The sequence below is a fragment of the Passer montanus genome, unplaced genomic scaffold (assembly GCF_014805655.1).
Source record: "Passer montanus isolate IOZ18808 unplaced genomic scaffold, ASM1480565v1 scaffold20, whole genome shotgun sequence".
NCBI classification, from domain to species: domain Eukaryota; kingdom Metazoa; phylum Chordata; class Aves; order Passeriformes; family Passeridae; genus Passer; species Passer montanus.
This window is the reverse complement of record NW_024366592.1, coordinates 1,270,119-1,289,006: the sequence shown is the minus strand read 5'-3', so window position 1 is coordinate 1,289,006 and position 18,888 is coordinate 1,270,119. Positions and strand designations below refer to the sequence as shown.

General features: G+C 41.8%; 1 protein-coding gene across 5 annotated transcripts in view; it reads right to left on the bottom strand.

Moving 5' to 3' along the window:
* The window catches only part of LMO3 (LIM domain only 3), a 60,324-nt gene that overhangs the window by 41,108 nt on the left and 328 nt on the right, over positions 1 to 18,888 (bottom strand). The window contains exons 1-3 of one of the 5 annotated variants that reach the window (XM_039708324.1): positions 18,674 to 18,864; positions 18,391 to 18,456; positions 10,715 to 10,928 (exon numbers count right to left, since the gene is read on the bottom strand). In XM_039708324.1, coding sequence (XP_039564258.1) covers positions 10,715 to 10,920 — 206 coding nt within the window. In that variant the 5' untranslated portion in view covers positions 10,921 to 10,928; positions 18,391 to 18,456; positions 18,674 to 18,864. Of the gene's footprint in view, positions 1 to 10,714; positions 10,929 to 13,047; positions 13,073 to 17,328; positions 17,662 to 18,390; positions 18,865 to 18,888 lie in introns of those variants that run through there. The other 4 variants (XM_039708322.1, XM_039708325.1, XM_039708321.1 and 1 more) reach the window with 4 other exon arrangements.

Here is an 18,888-nt window from a genome sequence, read left to right as displayed (position 1 = left end):
ATACAAGCACATATATAAAATAGATAAAAATTACTTTTTAAACAGGTCATGAAGAAAACTGTTTATCTGCCACCATAGTGAGATTATGTAAGTAATAAGATTACTCAGGATAGTTAATTCTGGAGTTATTTGCTCATACACAGTACATACCTATCAAGACTGATAATCTGGCAAATGACAGTAAATTTTGCAAATATATACTGGCTTTTACTCAGAGTAAACCTTGTAGCAGAGGAGGTATATTTGTACAAGGAGGGAAAAGAGGTGGATTGAAGCAAGCACCTGTTTACCACAGCAGGGAGAGGCTGTGCTTGGGATTATCCTGTGGCCAAATTGTTGAATAAATTGCACTGGGTGCTACCAGCCACCCTACATATTTCAGGGGTGCTCTTACAAAACACACTTGTGTGTTTTACCTGTAATTATCAGGTGGGAACCTGGGAGGAACAGGGGGAATAAAGAAAGATGCAGTTATGGCAGCTGCAGGAAAATGCTCGGGCTCTGCTGCACCTGGGGACAGAGAGTAATTGGGACTCTGCCTGGGACCCATCGGGGTCATAATGAAAGGCCTCAGAAGAGCACAGAAGACACCCAGCGTTGGATGTGTGCTCTTTGTTTTGCTCTCTGACTCCCTTCCCAGCAATTCACTCCGCATTATGACTGAATTAGGTGAGGAGGTGCTGGGGGAAGTGCTCTTGGCTAACTTCACAGCACAGCCAGGCTCATTAAAAGCAGCACATTTGCTGCAGTGTGTGCAGCATCTCCTCCAGGTTTTAAGATTGTTTTAGTAAGTGAAGTTCTGAGCAGAAAGAATATATTTTAATTTACTTTTTAGTGGCCTTGTTATAAGTATTCATTGTCATGCCGGATTTTAATATTTTTTTATTACTATATGAAGCATAAAAAAGTATGAATGCAGTATCTTAATAAAAATGAACATATTCTTCTAGAAGACTAAAGTACACAGCACGTTCATTAGTGCAATTTTGGGGCATGAAGAGAAAGTGAATCAAGAACTCAAGGTTCACCAGCATCAACACAAAACCTCAGGGCTTTGTGGTAAAGTTTTGTCTCACCTCCAACTGCTGCTTCCCAGGAAAGCTGTGGAGAGCAGAGCCCATGGGCTGTAGAGCCAAGCCTAGACTTGGACCATTAAATCATCCCCCAGCAGTTTGATTTGGGGCAGTGGTATGCAGGATTAGCATACAAATAACCATCCCTCGTGTCACAGACAAACAGGGCAAGGTTGTCACAGGTGTCAGAACTTTGATTGACATCCTAGACTCTGCAACAAGGTGCCTGGCCAGGATGGGAGCCCTGGCTTTGAGCCTTTCCTGGACCAGGGAGGTTTGTCAGCAGCACACAAAGAACAAGGACACAGGAATTCAAGATGGGTTTGCAGGCAAAGCCATTCTAATTTTAAAGATTTGGCTCTACTGAGGCATGTTTCTAAATTAACAGGCCCTACACCTTTCAATAGGATTATTCAGGCTACACCAAGTCAAGCATGTAGGACATGTTTGTAGGATTAGATTTAATGTTATTTTGGTATAGAGCATTCTTAAATATATCAGATTACAGATTAAGCAAGGAATCCAGCAAAAACTAGTGCAGAGAAGCTTGTTATTGCAACTGCCCTCATCCTTAACCCTCTGTATAAGGCAGAAACATTAGGCTTATAAAGACCTCTTTGAAAAGGTGTTTTTTTTTTTTTTTGGTAAATGCAAATATCAGATCCTAGAAAATTCTGAATTCTCTGTAAAATTTGTTTAACGCAAATTAGAAAGGCAGAAATGAGGTGTGTTCTGTATGGGAAAATTAGTTTTAAACTTGCTTTTTAGTACAATTTTTGAGAAAGAGTAGTAGCTCTGAACTGAGCTCAGTCCTGACTTCAGAAAAAAACCCTCAAGATTTATGTAGAAACAACCATAGTGACAAAAGACAAGAAGATAATTCACAACTATTGCAATTTCCATCCCTATTCTGCAGCCTGTAACTCATTTGAAGTATTCCTACCTAGAAATCTTTCCTTAAAATGTACCTAAAAGACAAAACCAAATTCAGTGATTGTTACCTGAACTATTGCTAGAATTTGATAAAGAATAAAAACATTCTGTTTCTTAGTGAACATATTTACAGAAGCAGGTAATTACTAAAATTATCTGCATCAACTTTAATATATATTTCTCTTGAAAGCATCTGCAAGGAAATAACATTATAAAATAGGATAAAATAATGTACATTTTATCCCATGGTGGATCAGCGCTGATGTTCAATGCAGGGTTAAATATAATAAACACTAGCCACTAAGCCAAAACCTGAGAGACTGAGTAGACTGATATTTATGGCTTGGACGCTTGTCATGAACAAAAATCAGCTATTGTTCTCAAACCTTTTGAACATTATATCAAAATAGATATAAAAATATCAAGAGAGATGTGATTATTTCTGTACATTAAGCCTGAGTTTTGCTAAAGAGAAAGGTGTGATGACAACAATACAGAAGCAAGGGTGCATTTGCTACCTGGTGTAGAACAGTCTTTCCTTAAATAGTCCAATATGTTAATTGCAGTATATTCAAAGGTACAATTTGACATTCTCACTCTCACCACCCCACTTCAAAATTCTAAAAAACGATACAATAACATGCATAATATTCTCTGCTCTTACCTCCCACCCCCAAAATATTTTATCTTTGCATGTTGTGCAATTATCACTTTCACCTTCAACGTGCCAACATGAGACATTATCATTTTTGCAAATGAAATATGAAAATTTTAAATTCCACTATTACAGAAGGGCACTTCACTCAAGACCAGCATGGGAATGTCCCAAAGAACATCATTCCAGAGACACTCTGCTCTTTATAAACTGGTGATTCTCTGTTCTGAAAATTTCCGTGCGCTGTGTTTTGCTATTAAATAGATCAACAGGGTTCACTCTAATCCCAAAGGAAAGTATCTTGCAGTTAAATAATTGGGATCATTGTGCTCTTTGAAAAATAGGTGCCAAACACTCTCCAGCTGCTGGTAGCCACAGTTCTGATGTCGAGTGGGGAGAGGGACTGGATCACGGATTCCTTATACTGGCACTCCATCCCAGCATTGTAGCACATGCTTAAATTAAGTCTGCAACTGACTGTGCCAGTTGCCACGGGGCTGTCAAAATGCTCAACTACAGCACTCATTTAAATTCAGTCTTAACTGGTTTAGAGAAGATGAGACCATGATCATCAAGCAAGCACCTGTAGAACGTGGGATGCAGAATTCGCCCGTGATTTCTAGGTGTATACATCACATCAAAATGATATACAGAGATTTATGTATTATTTGAAAGGTTGATATATAATTTGATAGATTTATACATACTGCTAAGAATGTTGCATGTTTCTACAGATAACTTGGACATCCTTTTTACTCTTTCAAATGTGGGATGCAGAATTCCCTCATTATTTTTATGTGTATACATCACACCAAAGTGATATACAGAGATTTATATATTATTTGAAAGGTTTATATATAATTTGATATTTTATATATACTGCTAAGAAAGGTGCATGTTTCTACAGATAACTTGGACATCCTTTTTACTCTTTCAAATGAAGGATCTACTGATCTCCAGAACCATTTTTAAATGTCCCAAAGAGAAGCAAGGAGACCCAGGTGTTACAAGGCCAGTTGATCCAGGAGAGGGAAGAAGCAGCTTCAGGAAGATGTAAAGGAACAGCACCAGAATTACATTAAAGGGGAGGAGGTGTGGAACATGCAGAGCTTTTTGAGAAGTTAGACTCGTTTTTTTTCAGATATTTGAGTCTGAGCAACTTCAAAAATTCCAGAATGTTTTGACCCCAAATCCCCCAAATGTATAACTATTACGTGGATTTGTTAAAAAGTCATCCATTAGCATACCAAGAAATCTATTGGGAAATTAGCCACCAACAAAATAATGCATTTAATAAGGTGTTCCCAAAATGCAGATTCTTAAGGACTGCAATAGTTAAGACCAGTTTCATTTGGAAACCATAAGTTGCACGCTGTGTATTTTCATTTCCAAATCCATCATGTATATACTTAACTTCAGTGAGAAGTTAAGAAAAGAGCAATTTTTAAAGTCAGGAGGACTAAAGACGAGTGTTACAATGGTAACCCATTTTGATTTTTACGTGTGTTCCAACATTTACATCCAGAAAAGAAATCTTTTCTGGAAGACTTGAAAAATACAGTAAATTGCAAGTAACAAAATTCAGTAATAGACCTTTTAATTACATGGTAGAGACTTGAGGGGTTTTTTTTTCAGTGTGAAATGTCCCCAAAAATTAATTAAAATTTCAAACAAAAAAAATAGAAATGTGTAGTTTTTTAAGGAACAGATATACAGCAGAAATAAGAAGTTTTTAAAGGCATCTCTGTGTTAGGCTATTAGAACTAAATATAATTCTGTGTTAGGCTATTAGAACTAAATATAATTCTACGACATTATGCACGGATCCTTTGTTTCACATAAGCTTCTGGCCAAAAATTCAGAAATTTCCCAGTTAAACTTTGGATATCAAATCCCGTGTCACGATGTTTATTCCCGAAGTCAGTAACTTCATTATGGATATTATTTTAAAGATATTTCATAAGAAGTACTGGTCACAAAGTCACTTCTGAGAGGAAACAAATAAATTAGCAAGGATGAAAACAAGAAATTCTCATTTCTTTTAAAAGAGTTTACAGGAAACACTAAGCAGAACTACAGAACTGTTGTTCTTTTGCCAGGAACATTATCCCATCCTCTGGCACTGCAGAATTACTTTGGCTTCCCCAAAAATCACTGCTTTTATTAAGCTTTACTGAGCTGCTCTGTATTGGCAAAACCTTTGTAGTAAAATAATTTTCCATCAAAATACACGGCACTGTAGTGCTGTAATGAAGAGCTGTAGGACAGGCTTTAAGAGGCATGGTACTTTCATCTGAAAAGTCTCCTGAAATTCTTTGAACGTTTCCAGGGGATTAATGAGGTATTTTGACAACACACGAGGAGCGTCTGGTTTTCAAGAAGCCTTATAAGAGGGAAGATTCACATTCTTGAAAATTAAACTGTGTATTTTAAGCCACTAAAAATAACACAATTATTAAAAATTTGGCAGCTCTGGAGAAAAAAATACCAGCAGATATGGGGAAACACATGGAACTACTGAAGAGCGTCAAACTTGAGTACACACATTTCACAGCATTTCAACATGACTTAAACACCAATTTTAACAGCTTAATTGAATGTTTCTTATTAAAAGCTATCACAGATGAGCTAAAGAAAGAACAAGCTAAACTGGCCAGGGTGTAACTAAATCAAAAGCATTATTCTCTGCAAGTTGGGTGGATTAACTGTGTGTGTGTGCATCACTCTCCTTATCCCTTTCAACAACTGTTAAGGTGCTTGGAGGTTTTCAAAACCTTTGGCAATTAGTGGAAGAGAGTATTCTTGCCCTTTTTTTTAAGACACACTAAATGATACCATTTATGTAAATTTAGAAGAACATTCATTGCATACAGCAAAATTAGAACAAGGGAATCGCTACACCTACCTTTTTTAAAGCATTTAAAAATATTTTTAGGGCATATTCCTGCAAACTACTAGTCCCTTTAATGCTTTAATACATTGCAACAAGGATATTAGTGTATAGATAAGGGTAGAGCTCTAAAAAGCTTTAGTGAAGAAAGTGGACCTCTAAAGCCTCACTTCCATAAACACCTCAATATTCCTGAAAACCCAGAGTGCTTAAATCTTTAAAGGTCTACCCTTATTTAATCATGCTGGGCAAGAAACATGTTGAGGAGGCATTTTGAAAAAATTTATAACCCACTACCCATGAAAATATCAACAGAGAGTATTTATACATGCATTTAAGCAAGCTGATATCTTGGGTGCTTGCAATACTGCCCGAGACATGAGAGAGGAATGGGATCTGCTAATCAGCACTAGGCCACAAGACATTTTAAGTCTCTCTAAGCACTCCTACACAATAATTTTTTTAAATAATAATTGCCTTTAGAGTGCGAGCGGTTGTACAGGAAAAAGCTGCTTCCTAAATTCTACTCTTTTCAAACTGCTCTGAAGCTAAATATTTTACAGAGGCAGCACCTTTTTATAACGCTTCTGGTTGAACACTACTTTCTGTGGTCAGGTCTCATTATTTATAAGATCTTCTCCAATATCCAGTTTTAGAGACTTGGCTTTTCTCAGGTCTTTCAACCAGCAAGCAGGGAAGAGAGAAAACCTCAGCAAGTTCTGTCCCTTTCCTCAGGAATGGGACTCATTTTCATACCTCTTCAGTGGTACTTTTAAAGTTTGCTGTATATTTAAGAATAGTATCAATACTGAGGTGGAGGGGGAATGGTGGGGGGAGAGGACAGACTTTCTGTCATCTTCCTCCCCATTCTCAATAAGGTTCTAGATGTGTTTAAGGGCAAAAAAATTCCACCCCAATATATTAGTTTTGTTAATCCTTTTCTTATGATCTTGCTTGCCTGGCTAGGGAAATTATGCAAAAAGTAATAAAAGTTCTAATTCAATTTCCATGTTAAGAGGTGGATTTGGGAAAAATATATATATATCAGAAACCATATTCTTTGTGTTTACTAAGAGATATGCACTCCAACATTTAGTGTCATGGAGCTGGAGTTAAAACCAGAAACGGCAAAGATAATTTAGCTGCATGAATGCCTGCTCTTCAGTAAAATGCTGCCAAAATTAAATAGGAATGAAACAGCACTTTGTAGTCATTGGTCGCTCAGCGGGGTTTGCGTAGTTAAAAACCTAAGTGAAAAGGGTGATTGACCTACATTGCAACTAGCTTAGCACAGCTGTACTTTCATATTTCTGCTGCATCCGAGGAAGCTCATTATTTAATACAACTGAGTTACATGTAATTGTCGGTCCTTTATTTCACATTTCTAGGGGCCAGGTATTAATCTCAAACGTGCAGCAGGCGTTACTGTGCATCTGGAAACATCCACGGCTGCCCATTTACAGGCAAGGCTAAGAGGAGGGATTGCACACAGTTGCACCTGAAATTAGGAGGCTGCCCAGGGGTAGGAGAACCTCACGAATATACAGAAATCAAATGAGCAGATGGAACAGAAAGCAAATCCCTTGGCACCCCAAAGGCAAACGCTCTGCTGTTTCCCTATTGTTTTGAGCAGAAGCAGCCCAGAACGTGCGACCAAAGCACATTTCACACAACTCATACCTGTGGTTTAAATAAGTAATAACATTCCTGTTAACAACCAGTTTGACATGTTAACAGCCCAAGGGCTGTTAACATAATGACTGGTCATTAATGGCAGTAATGACAGATTTCAAAGGGAATATTGTGCTTCTAAATGGACACGCTGCCAGTCAGAAGAGAGGACAGAGCAGGATAGGCTGATGCATTAAGATGTCACCATACAGCTCTGGAGGAAAAGAAGGGGAGGAAAAAAAAAAGTTCTTGCATATTTCACTTCCTATAAATGGACTTGAAACATTGGCGTAAACCTAAGTTCCTCAAATTAAGTCTTCACTTTCTAACCCAGGAGTGTATAAGCAGAAGACAGAAGCCTGCAGGGGAATTATACTCTGCATATCATTTTCGGGGAGTGTGTTATTTCTAACGCTGAGCCCTTTCTTTGCTCCAGTCAGTTCCCATCCTCGTTAGCAGAGCGGAGCTCGCTCCTGCCGCGGCCACCCCGACACCGCGGTGCCGTACGCCACCCTGGGAACTGCTGGAGTGCCGAGCATGAATCAGATTCCAGGGCAAAGCCTCTCGCACCCACAGCATCTTTCAAGCTCCTTCCTTCATTAAAGATTCCTTCCGTTCCCTCAGTCCCTCCCGATCTGGAGAAAAAAGGTTTAGCGTAGTATAATTAACTAATTTTACCAAAGGAGACAGCTAAAGCAAAGCAAGTTTTGGAGTTCTGAAGATGCAGAGTATTTATAAGGAGCTCAAAGTGGGGACCTGAGGGCTCAGCTGCAGCACGAGAGTGTGCATCAGGGCTGAGGGAGGGTGTAGCTTTTTTGGCAGGCATCTCTAAATGAAAGATACTGTAAGTATTTTTGCAAACAGGCAAAGACACAATCACACCATTTACGAACTTAAAGATGAATGCTGAAGCACCCAAACTGGCTACATGATTGCTTGCAGCATCTGTGGAATGCCTGTCTTATTGAAAGGGATAATGAACACTGAGAGACAAGTTAATAAGCAATTTTACTCTTTATAGTATCGTTCAAGCCACATATCCTCTAGAGGGCACCACATAAATTAATAGGAAGCCAGAACAGTTTTATATGCAGCGAAGACTCCCTTTATGGTTAAAAAGAAAAAAACCTAAGAAGATAGTTTGAAACCATAATCGAACTCTAATGTGATCATTAGTACAATGCAATTTGTTCCTTAAATTCATATCAAGTGGGTTGCTAAATATGAAAGCTTATTTGACTACAAAGCTAGAGAAAATTTAACTAGTCTGTACATTAGCACTAAAAAGATCACTTTTATAGGTTCACTGCATAACTAAGTAGATAAGATGCAATGAGGCAAATGACTATCTGCAATTACCTTAAGTGCATCAGTTTGAAGTTTAGTGTAAATACCAAGTTTAAATCTATGCACTCACAAGTACCACCAAAAAAAAAAAAAATCACAATGAAATAGCTTCATTAAGACTCAATAAATCCAGAAACAAAAATCAGAAACATCTTAAAACCAGTTATAGGATTTCTCATGCATGCTAGTTTCACATGCAAAAGTAAAAGGCGTGATGTGTGAAGAAATAAATGAAACACCAGTTTGAATGTGATCATGACCAACAACAACAACAAAAATCTCCTTTCTTTGAATCACTTAAGTATGAGTTTTAACAATTTGTTAGCAAAATATTTACTCCTGTTAAACCCTCAAAGACCAGAGAGCAAGAGCGTGTGTGAATGCATCTGTGCTGGGGAAATGTTTTCCTTGTGTCTTTGCTACCACATCATTTCTGGTTTTGATTTTAAACATTTGATTTCAAAACATTAGATCTGCTGCACTAGCACTTGGGAGATTCAGTAAGCTCAAAGTCTCCAGTAAATTTGGAACTCAGATGAAACAGCCATAGCAGTTCTCTCACTCCTGCAGGCATTTGTTGTATAAAGATTATTAAAATGGGTTTTAAAAAATTGGGATGTTACTTCCCCGCACCGAAGCCTTTTTCAAACCCTCTCTACACACACTCAGCTAAAGACCACAAGCGACCTAAGTTCATGTACAACAATTCCCTTCTGTTCCATCAGCTTTTAAAAGTGAGGTTTTGTTACCTACTACTTTGGCAGCTTTAACACAACGGGTTTAAGATGCAGCCTCTATGCTGAATTCCCAACCCTCTATCTTGGGTTCAGTTCAGAGCTTTAATAGGTAGCAGAATACTTTTACCATTAAGTAGTCTAAGCCCATCTGAAGAACCTGATCTGCCTTTCAGCCCCAGCTCAACAAATGCACAGCGCATTTTTGAAGGTTTTGTTCCACTCTTTTTTTCTAGAGGTGGTTACATGGAGAGACAGAGTGCTGATAGTTGTCAGAGCTTTAGTCCTGTTTCCTGTTTCTACCTGCTCGTGGTGTATAACTTGGGAACTGATCAGTGTGTGGGAATCTCCTATTTGGTGCCTGTACTTAAGTGGTAAGTGGAAGTTAATGCATGCAAAAAGAATTTTAATTTTCCCCCAATGTATTAGCGACTTCCATGTCCCTTTAAAAGGAAAAGGCTTCACTAAAGGGGCAGGGGAAATATTCCCAGAAGTTCACCTTAGCCTGGAGCAGCTAGTCTCATTAGACACCCTCCACAGGGAATGGAGGAAAGGTGTTACTGTAGGGAATAGGTGCTCAGAATCACCCCAGAGGAGCCTTTTCTCTCTATTTCCTATTGAGAGCCCAGGGACACAAAACTTCCCAGTTAAATTCCTGTCCTGCAAAGCAGCCCTATTGACACACAATGTATAGATAAATTATCCTGGTGCTGCTCATCTGTACTTTGCTACGAGTTATTCCTCAAATACTTTTGAGAATACAGGTCCACAAGCAAACAAGAAGATGGAAAAGCAGGTGATGATTTGCTACCCCTAACAGGTGGCCACTGGTTAGCCAGCATCCCACCTGGGCTGCCAACTGAAACCAGGAGCAGAGTGGATTGGAGCTCATGGTTATTAAAAATGGGGAATTCAGTCAGCTATCCTGGTCCAGCTTCCAGCAGCTGTGTGCACACCTTCATAAAACTTGAGTGCCACAAACAAAATTCCTTGGCAAACTAAGAGGACAAAAGCGAAGGCAGGTGAGACGTTCCTCACCCACAGGGCTCCAACCCTGCCCTGAAGCTGTGAAAACCACACAGCTGGTTTCAGGCTGTGACACCTGGCCACCGCTGTGCTGCCAAGAGGAGGAGGAAGAGCAGGAGACCACCACCTCTCCAGGAGCTGTGGGAAGCAGGGGGCAATTTCCTCTACACCAGTATCAGCATCAGAAATCTGTCAGCCTCCTCCACGACCTGGTCGTGTGCGCTTTTTGACTCAGATTTTAATTCAATCTCCGTATTTCAGTATTTGTTTCCTCATCTCCTCCAACACTCAGGCTCACAGCCCCGACTGTGTGAGAGCAGCTCTGCAGGAAGGGATGAACAGGTTTCCCGAGCTCGCCAGCGAACGGAAGAAGGCCGTGACCTACCTCAGATAGTCTCTGCGACAAAGGATAAGGTTGGCTTTGGTGTACAAGGTAGAGCCCACCTCCCCCAGGCGACAGTCACAGCAGGCACATTTCAGGCAGTCCTCATGCCAATATTTGTCCAGGGCCTTTAGAAGATATCGGTCTTTAATCTTACGGTTGCAGCCAGCACAACCTTTCGGCTTGGTGTCTGGCTGGACTGAGAGCATTTGTATACCTGAAACACAGTAAGACAAGAGAACACTGAAAATAGATATTCGCTCAAGTACAAAAACTCTTGCCCTTTTCTTCCTCCACCTCGTTGCTCCCCCCTGCCCTGCAACCCAGTTCATTTAAAAGTCAATGGTGTAGGTAGGATAAAATAACCCAGTCAGTCCACAGCGAGCTGAAAACAAGGCTAAGATAAATTTGAGAGCAGAAACTTCCACTGCTCTAAGTTCCACAGCTTCTCTTTAACACCTCATTTACCTGGTCTCTTTGCTGAAAAGAAATAAGATTAAAAAAATAACACGAAATATTAAAGCAGTCCAGTTGAAAAGTTATCCAATTTCAGCCACATAGACAATATTTAGCAACGCAAAATTTAAATAAACAGCACATCTCCAATATTTAGAAACCCAAAATTTACATAAACAGGATATCTATATGGCAAACATACTTAAATCCACATATTTGGACTTATTTGCACTATCTTTATAAAACATAAAAGAACTTTAGTTTTTAAAGACTAAAAGATTGGAGCTTTTAGAGGCACGGAGCAAGAGTTTCTGAGAGATTTCACATAGAAATTTTGATGCTGGCAAGAGGGTGTTTTGTTTTTTAATATTTTAGTTCTTTTTAGACACACTAATGAAGCGACGAGATTTCCAAAGAATTCAGCAGCAACAACACAGTGGAAGGATCTCCAGAAATATCTGGCTTAAAATAATCTGCACAAGGTCAGAGAGGTTCTAGTTTGTCAAGAAAAACAAAATAAAAATGCTGCCCCGCTTTCCAATCCCAGTTTTAGCCAACAGCTACTTCGGGACAAGGAGTAGAGTAGTGTCCATTAAGTACATATACACCTTTTGATGTAATAGCTGAAAGCATTTAAAAAACCATTCAAACTCCTGAAACACTGTTTAATGGACAGAACCAGCGAAAAGGGGAACACAGCTGAGTGATGTTACTCAGAGCAACACAGTCAGCTACCAGAGATCCATTCAAAAATCAATTGCCCTCAGCTTTACAGTAAATGGGGAGAGGTCACTGCCCCAAAGTGCTCACAGACTGGTCTCTCTGATTAGCTGCATGAACTGCCACCCCAGTGCACTCTGACTAATTCTCTCACAGTTACCTCTTAGGATAAGCAAAATGATAGCCCCGTGGATGTTTTGGTGGACATCAAACAGGGATGGGAGAGAAGGGAAGAACCGACACGCCGTTCAATAGAGGGTTACCTTGCTGTTTTAAAGCCAGTGATGTAACTTCTAAAGGATGGTACTCACTAGAGCGTGTCTGAATATTGCAATGAATATTGTCAAGACTGGGGAACCAATGCTGTTGCCAACAAGCAAATCCTACTCCAGCATTTGGGGTTTGGAACCCTATTATTGTCATCCAGAGATCGGGAAAGGTCGAACAGAGTCTCATTGCAAAGAAGAGCAAATTCAAGGGCCCCTCACCATGAAGGCTCTACTACCTGGAGTTTAGAAAGCTTGGCAGTGTCAGCTTCTATCAGCAGACCTTGGCTGGTGCTGTAACACGCCACCACAGGCAGGCAGGCTCAGGGAGCTGAACACAGACAAGTTGAGGATTGTTTGGTTTGGTTTGCGTTTGTTTTTTTTGAAATCTCTCATAAGAAAAACACAAAAACCAGTGTAACATCTGAAGAAATGGTAGATGCTTTATGGATGTTAGGGCTGCAAAGACAGCAGGCTGAGGCATCCCAGGAAGCTACACACAAGCGTGTGTAGAACACATGGAATTTATGTGGAGTGCAGTGACTGCATGCCAGTTAAGTGACTTTGTTCCCAAGCTGAGCTCCTAAGTTCCACCTGCCAAGCTGATTGCTGAATTAGAAATAGCAATTCTTATTGCAACAGCAGCCTCGCTCCTCTCTTTGCAATGCAGCCTGTCACACACCTTGGGGTGGTACATTTATCTGGTGGAGGAGCTGTTCAGGGCTGTGCAGGCAGTGCTGCCAGCACACACCCCAAAGCACCCCGGCAGCGCTGCTGCACAACACCTAAATCTCATGACAGCAGTGTAAGGTCTGTATTTTTCTATCAATCAGTATAAAAATTGTCAGTGCTGTCCCTCCCATCACTCCCCAGGTGATGCTCATAGCTCCTCACCACATAGAGATTCCCAAGATCTGTCTCTCATTCCCAAGGGGGAGGATGAGATCCAGTGACCTGCGCTGGGCTCCACAGTCTGTGGCAGATCTGGGAATGAACACACATATTTCCTCTTGAGAAAGCACCATCAGACAAAGGCTGAGCCTTTACAGCATCTTCAATTGACAGCTGACTGCCCTGAATCCAGGGTACATCCATGAAACAGCAAAGTAACATGGCTACAAATAAACAACTCAAAGCAGTGAAAATGTCAGAGATTTTTGGTAAGAAACCTATACCAGACTCTAAAGAAAACTCTAATAACATCACTTGGTCAAAAAGCCTTAATCTGTAATGTTGCTTATCACAATAGAGTGTAAATATCCACCAGGTGCCAACAACAGGCTTATCCCAAACCCTCTCTTTGGCCACGTAGAGGACAAAAGCATAAAATCAGCCAAAATTTGTATAAACTTCTTGTAACTCAGTTTAAAAAAAAAGGAAAAAGTTTAGAAGCATGAAGGGCTATTCTAGGACTTTAATCTTTAGCTTGAGGGAAACCAGAATAAACTAGGAGCTAACACAGTTAAAGGCTTTAACGAAAAAAATCTTAATGTAAAAATTTCATCGCCTGATAAGGAAGCGGGTTAGAGAGTGGAGGCTGACAGTCTCTGATCCAGGCTGATCTACTGTCCTGAGCTGTCTGAAGGGAACAAGATGCCACAGAAACACAGCCAAACAAGTGAATGTCTGAGCAGATTGCAGTAATCAAGCCTGATAATTCCCGAGGTGTATGCTGCAAACATGAGGTTATTGTATTACAAATAAAACTGCAGCTTGCTCATAGCCTGCACAGCTTTTGAGATACTTACTACATGAGGAAAGTAGGCAGAGCCCTGTCATTCACACTGGTTAGCTTAAAACCTTCTTGTAGGGACAACTGCAAAGGGGCAAACACCCCATGGGAGGAGGATTTGCAGCCCTGCATGTCTGTTTTCCTGAGGCAGAGAGAAGGTGGTGCTGACACCCCACTGGCAGCACCTTCAGACTGGGGATTCTATCTGCAGCAGCTTTTGGAGGGAAGGAATGCTTTTCTCCTCTGATAAATCTGATCTGTTCTTACTTTACATGCAATGAAGCTGGTTCTATTTTATTATTTCAAATTCCCCAAACTACTGCTTCATTGTAAGAAAAGAAAGAAGTTATGCTTTTTTGGTAGTGTAGAAGGGTTCTAAACAAAGTCAAGAAGTGTTTGACATATCTCTGAATTTGAAAATGCCCTTTTCTTTACACGCCCTGTTTAAATCCCTTAGTTTTGACAACAGAACATTTTATTGCTTTCCCCCCTTTTATTTGTATGAGCTACCCTAATGCAGATCACCTCACAGACCATCTCTCTCCCCTTCAACATTCCCATAAGGTCTCCCTCCGATGCAGTTGCACTTTTCAGATACACGCTTGTGTATTTTTAGCTCTCCCTTAATTTGGCAATAAGAATACCTTGCAGCTCACTGTCAGCCAGCTTTTCACAGGCTGCAGTTTAAGCACTCATTTATTCCCTAGGACATGGGAAGGGCCTTTTCAGAGGCTGACAGCACCCACAAACCCATCCAAACTGCTCATTGCTGAAATACCAGGTGGCAGTGCACAGCACTGCTGCCTGGCTGCTTTCCTCTCCCCCTCCCCCAGGAAAGCAGAGCTTATGGAGCACTTTCAAAACATCATACAATTCCCTAAGTGCTACACCCAGGCTGTGAAAAAAAAAAAAAAAAGAGAGAGAGAGAAAAATCAAACCCAGCTTTCCCTTCAGTTCTGCAGAGTTCTACCCATGCTCTGCATCACAGAGCAGATCTGTTCTCAGAACTGAGGAATTTCAGTGCCTAGTCTGTCACTGTCAAACAAACCCTTTTTATTTCACCCCAATATGCTTTCAAGGGCTTCCTCTATCCTTCCCTCTGCTCCCTCCCTTCCTCCACCCCCAGTCCCCAGGATACTGCACATAAACTGCAGAGCTGAGGCAGGAATAAGACTTCATCACCATTCATCCCCTTTAGGATTTTTGAAGGGAGAACTTAAAAACCAGACTTGCAGGTTTTCAGCTTTCTCTCCATCTCCCCAAATAAGTTCGATGCGACTGACTCCCCTCCCTGTTTATTGTTATTATGGTGTGATGAAACACTGTCAACTGATTTGTAACTATGATTTCATGATAAAGAGGAATGGTTGCTAGAAAAAGCTAAATTAGGCTCCCGGGGAAGGCAGACAAGCAAAAATCCATCTCACTCAAATCATCACCCTTCTCAAAAAATCAAGGGGAATGAGGATTTGATGTAATGAACTATATTGTGTTAGTGATTTAGAAGCATCTGTAAGAGGGATTAGTCCCTGATGGTGCTGAGCATGGCATGAGACTCTCAGAACTCAGCTCTTATTTGTGGTACAGGCAGTACTTGGGAGGAAGAGCTGGATATTATGCACTGGATCTCTTACAAACTTTTAAAGACCACTCTTTCCCCCTTTTTCGGAAGCATGCACACAGTTCTACCAAAGACAGTAGCGCAAACAGCACAAAAGGGCAAACTTGTCCCTACTTAGGAAGAAAACATTGAAAAATCAGTTTGGAGCAAACTGAGTATTAGGTGCATCAGTCTTTAAAAGCAACCTGACAGACAACATGCAGTCAACAAGAGAGTTAGGGGTCTAGGAAAAGATAAAAAGAATACTTTTCTGGTGCTTTCCCACTTTATAGCTTTATCCTAAAAGCATTCAGAGCTCCAGTAATTCAGGGCAACACACACAGACTTGGGAAAAAAAAAAGAAAAAAGTTGAGGTTTCAGAAGCTAAGAAACATCTCAGAACTCATATGTAGCACATCAGGAGTCGTAACTAGTTTTAGATTGGCATGTAAATTGTTCTGTGGAAAATTCTTATTGCCTCCGAGACCCTGCTATTCTGAGTTATTTGACAGTTTAAGGGAAATCATAATTAAAAAAAGAGACATAAATAATAGCCTGTGCAGTGTGGTGCACAGAAATAAGTGGAACCATTTCATTTAAACTCTGGTGAGCTTTTAATTGCCTGGATTGCATTGTGAACCAGCCTAACGGTTGATTGCCTCCATTATGCTCTCTTGTTCTGTGCCATTCATCCGCACAGTCTCAGCTTCTGTAGTTAACACAACAAAGTAACCGCAACTCCATAACACTCGGGGTTTTTTCTAAAATAAAAGTAAGGATTTCAGCACTCTGAATATAGCCTCTCCTGTATACTTCTGAGTTAATTTTCTATGGTATATAACTAGGCTTCACCTCCTGCCCCTTCTTCTACAGAGGAATCTGCTTTATTCTTTATTATTTCTGATTTTTTAAAAAAATATTTCTAAATAAAGGATATGGGTTGGGAAGGAGGGGATGAAAAAAAAAGGAAAAGAGAAGAGGCTAGGCAAAAAATAAAAATGGGAATGCAGTCCCACAGCTGGGAGCAGTGATACAGATTAAAAGAATTTGGCCAACATGGCTAGTCGATTGCCAAGAGACACCAAACAAAAGATTTCTCTTCTTCTTTCCCCTTCTCTTTTTTGAAAGCTAGATTGGGCCTAAAAGCTTGTTTCTCTCTGTTCACTGGCCCAGAGCATCCCTGCAGGCTGTAGCCCCCTAAGGGACAGCACAGCAAATAGATGTACCCAGATCTCAGGGACAGGAGCTGCTGAGCTATGCTCCTACCCCTGGCGTGTCCCCCCATCTCTCTCTCCCAGCCCCCCCACCACTGTCTCCCCCCCTCCTTTTTTAGAGCAGTGGTGCTGGGAACCAATTTGATTCCCTTTTTCTCCAATGCAGCTGCAAGGCTCAGAGATACTGACATTTTTCCACTCTTATCAGTTTAATTACAGTTACCATGGCAGCAAAGTGCTAGTGCTTGGCAAAGGCCAACAAGAGATTTGCAAGACTGAGTTCAATTTTGATGCAGCTCACATGCAAAATAAAAAAAAAATAAATAAAATAAATAAGAAACATATACTCCGCAACAAAGAATCTCTTTTCAGAGTTAGACGCTCAAGCCTTTCATGCCAATTCCTCCCCGAGCATCACAAGGATGGGGAGAGGGAGGTGTCGGGCACAGCACGCCGCGATGTTTGCTGCACCGAGCGAAGGGAATCGCTTTAAAGAGCGGTCCTACAGAGCTGTCCTGTCCTAGGAAGCGGCATTTCGGGTCTGCTCAGAGCACACGCTGGCCGCGGCGAGGATGGAAGAGGAAGGAGGAGCCCCCCGCCTCCCCCCGGGAGCGCCACCGCCGCCTTACCAAAACTTTTCTCCTTTTTCTGCATGAGTTGATTTACGGGCGCCCGGAGAGCTCCTTCTCATTGAAGCACCAAATCCCGGCAAAAGTAGCGAGCGCTTCCTCGGCTCGGGGCAAGTGAGCGGGAGCGCGGCGCAGCGGGGGCGGGGGCGGCGGGGCCGGGGATGAGGATGAGGATGAGGATGGATGGGGAGGACGGCGCAGCCCGAGCCGCCGGCCCCGCGCGGCGGTGGCGAGCGACAAAGCCACATGCTCGCCCAACTCCGCCGTAAAGCCCATAATCCCAGCGGTCTCTTAGCTTTGTTGTAACAAATGGGTTTGATTAAACTGTCACATGCGGCGTTAGCATACCGTGTCGCGCTGGCTAGGAAGGGAGAAGCGGGGGGAGAAGAGAGGAGAAAAAAAAAAAAAAAAAAAAAAAGAGGAGAAAAGAGAAACGCTCGCAGACAGAAGTACCGCTGCCCAGCTCCAGGCTGGCTGCCCTTCCCTCCGGCCGCTCCGGGAGAGGGAGGACGCGGCAGCCCGGAGCCCCCCGGGCTCCCCGCCCCGCTCCTGCCTCCGCTCTGCCCAAAGGGTTAACCCTGCGCCGAACCAGCCGCAAATTAAACTGCTGTACGGGGAGGCTTGTGGATTAAAGGCGGGGAGTGGGAAATTAACCGACTCCCTTGATAATTGAGAGCGTGTTTCGAGAAGCTCTGGAAGAAGCAAGAATAATAATAACAATAATAACGGGGAGGGGGGGGGGTAGTGGTGGGGCTGCAATTCATTGTTAACTTTGACTGCTATTTCTCGAGACGTGCAGTCGGAGGGGTTTCGCTCAGCATCCTCTGCTTGCATGTATTTCATGTCTCATCATAAAAATAATGAAGCCTCACATGATTTAAACAAAACAGTCTCAGCAGAGCTGCAGCTCGAGTGAAAGTTGCAGTGCAGAGATGTGTGTGTGTGTGTATTGCAGCCCCGGCTTATGACTCAGAGAGAGAGAGAGAGAAGGAGAGAGAGAGAGTGATGCAGGCACACATACACAAATGACCCAAAGCTTATGTACACAGTTGCCTCACTTACCTTCTCAATTAAGCGATACAGGGGAGGCAGTTCAATAAGCACAGTGGCTGCTTTGTAGCTCTTCTCCTTGGAAAAGGTCAAAAAGAAGCATTGTTTGGGGAAAAAAATAAAGAGGGGGTGGGAGAGATGGGGAGGGAGATCGCTATTCTTTAAGTTTAAAATAATGAGGTCCTCAAGGATCCGCCAAGTAATTGTGTTGACCGCATCCGAGCTACAGGTGTCCTCCTTTTAGTATCTTGCAGTCCAAGGCTGTCTGTCTCCGTCCTGGCTGAAGACAACTTACCTAAAGCAGCGTGTGAGGAGCCGAGTTGAATGAAGTCAGGGCTTTATCAGCTGCAAAATGCAATCCCTTACCAGCCAGACATAATACAGCAAAAGAAAAGGTCACTCAGTTATTACTGAGCCAGCAGAGCCCAGGCAGCTCTTGTGGAAGACCACAGAGAAGCAGCTCCCTTCCGATTTAAGGCTATTTACCTCTCTCCCCCTCCACCCACCCAC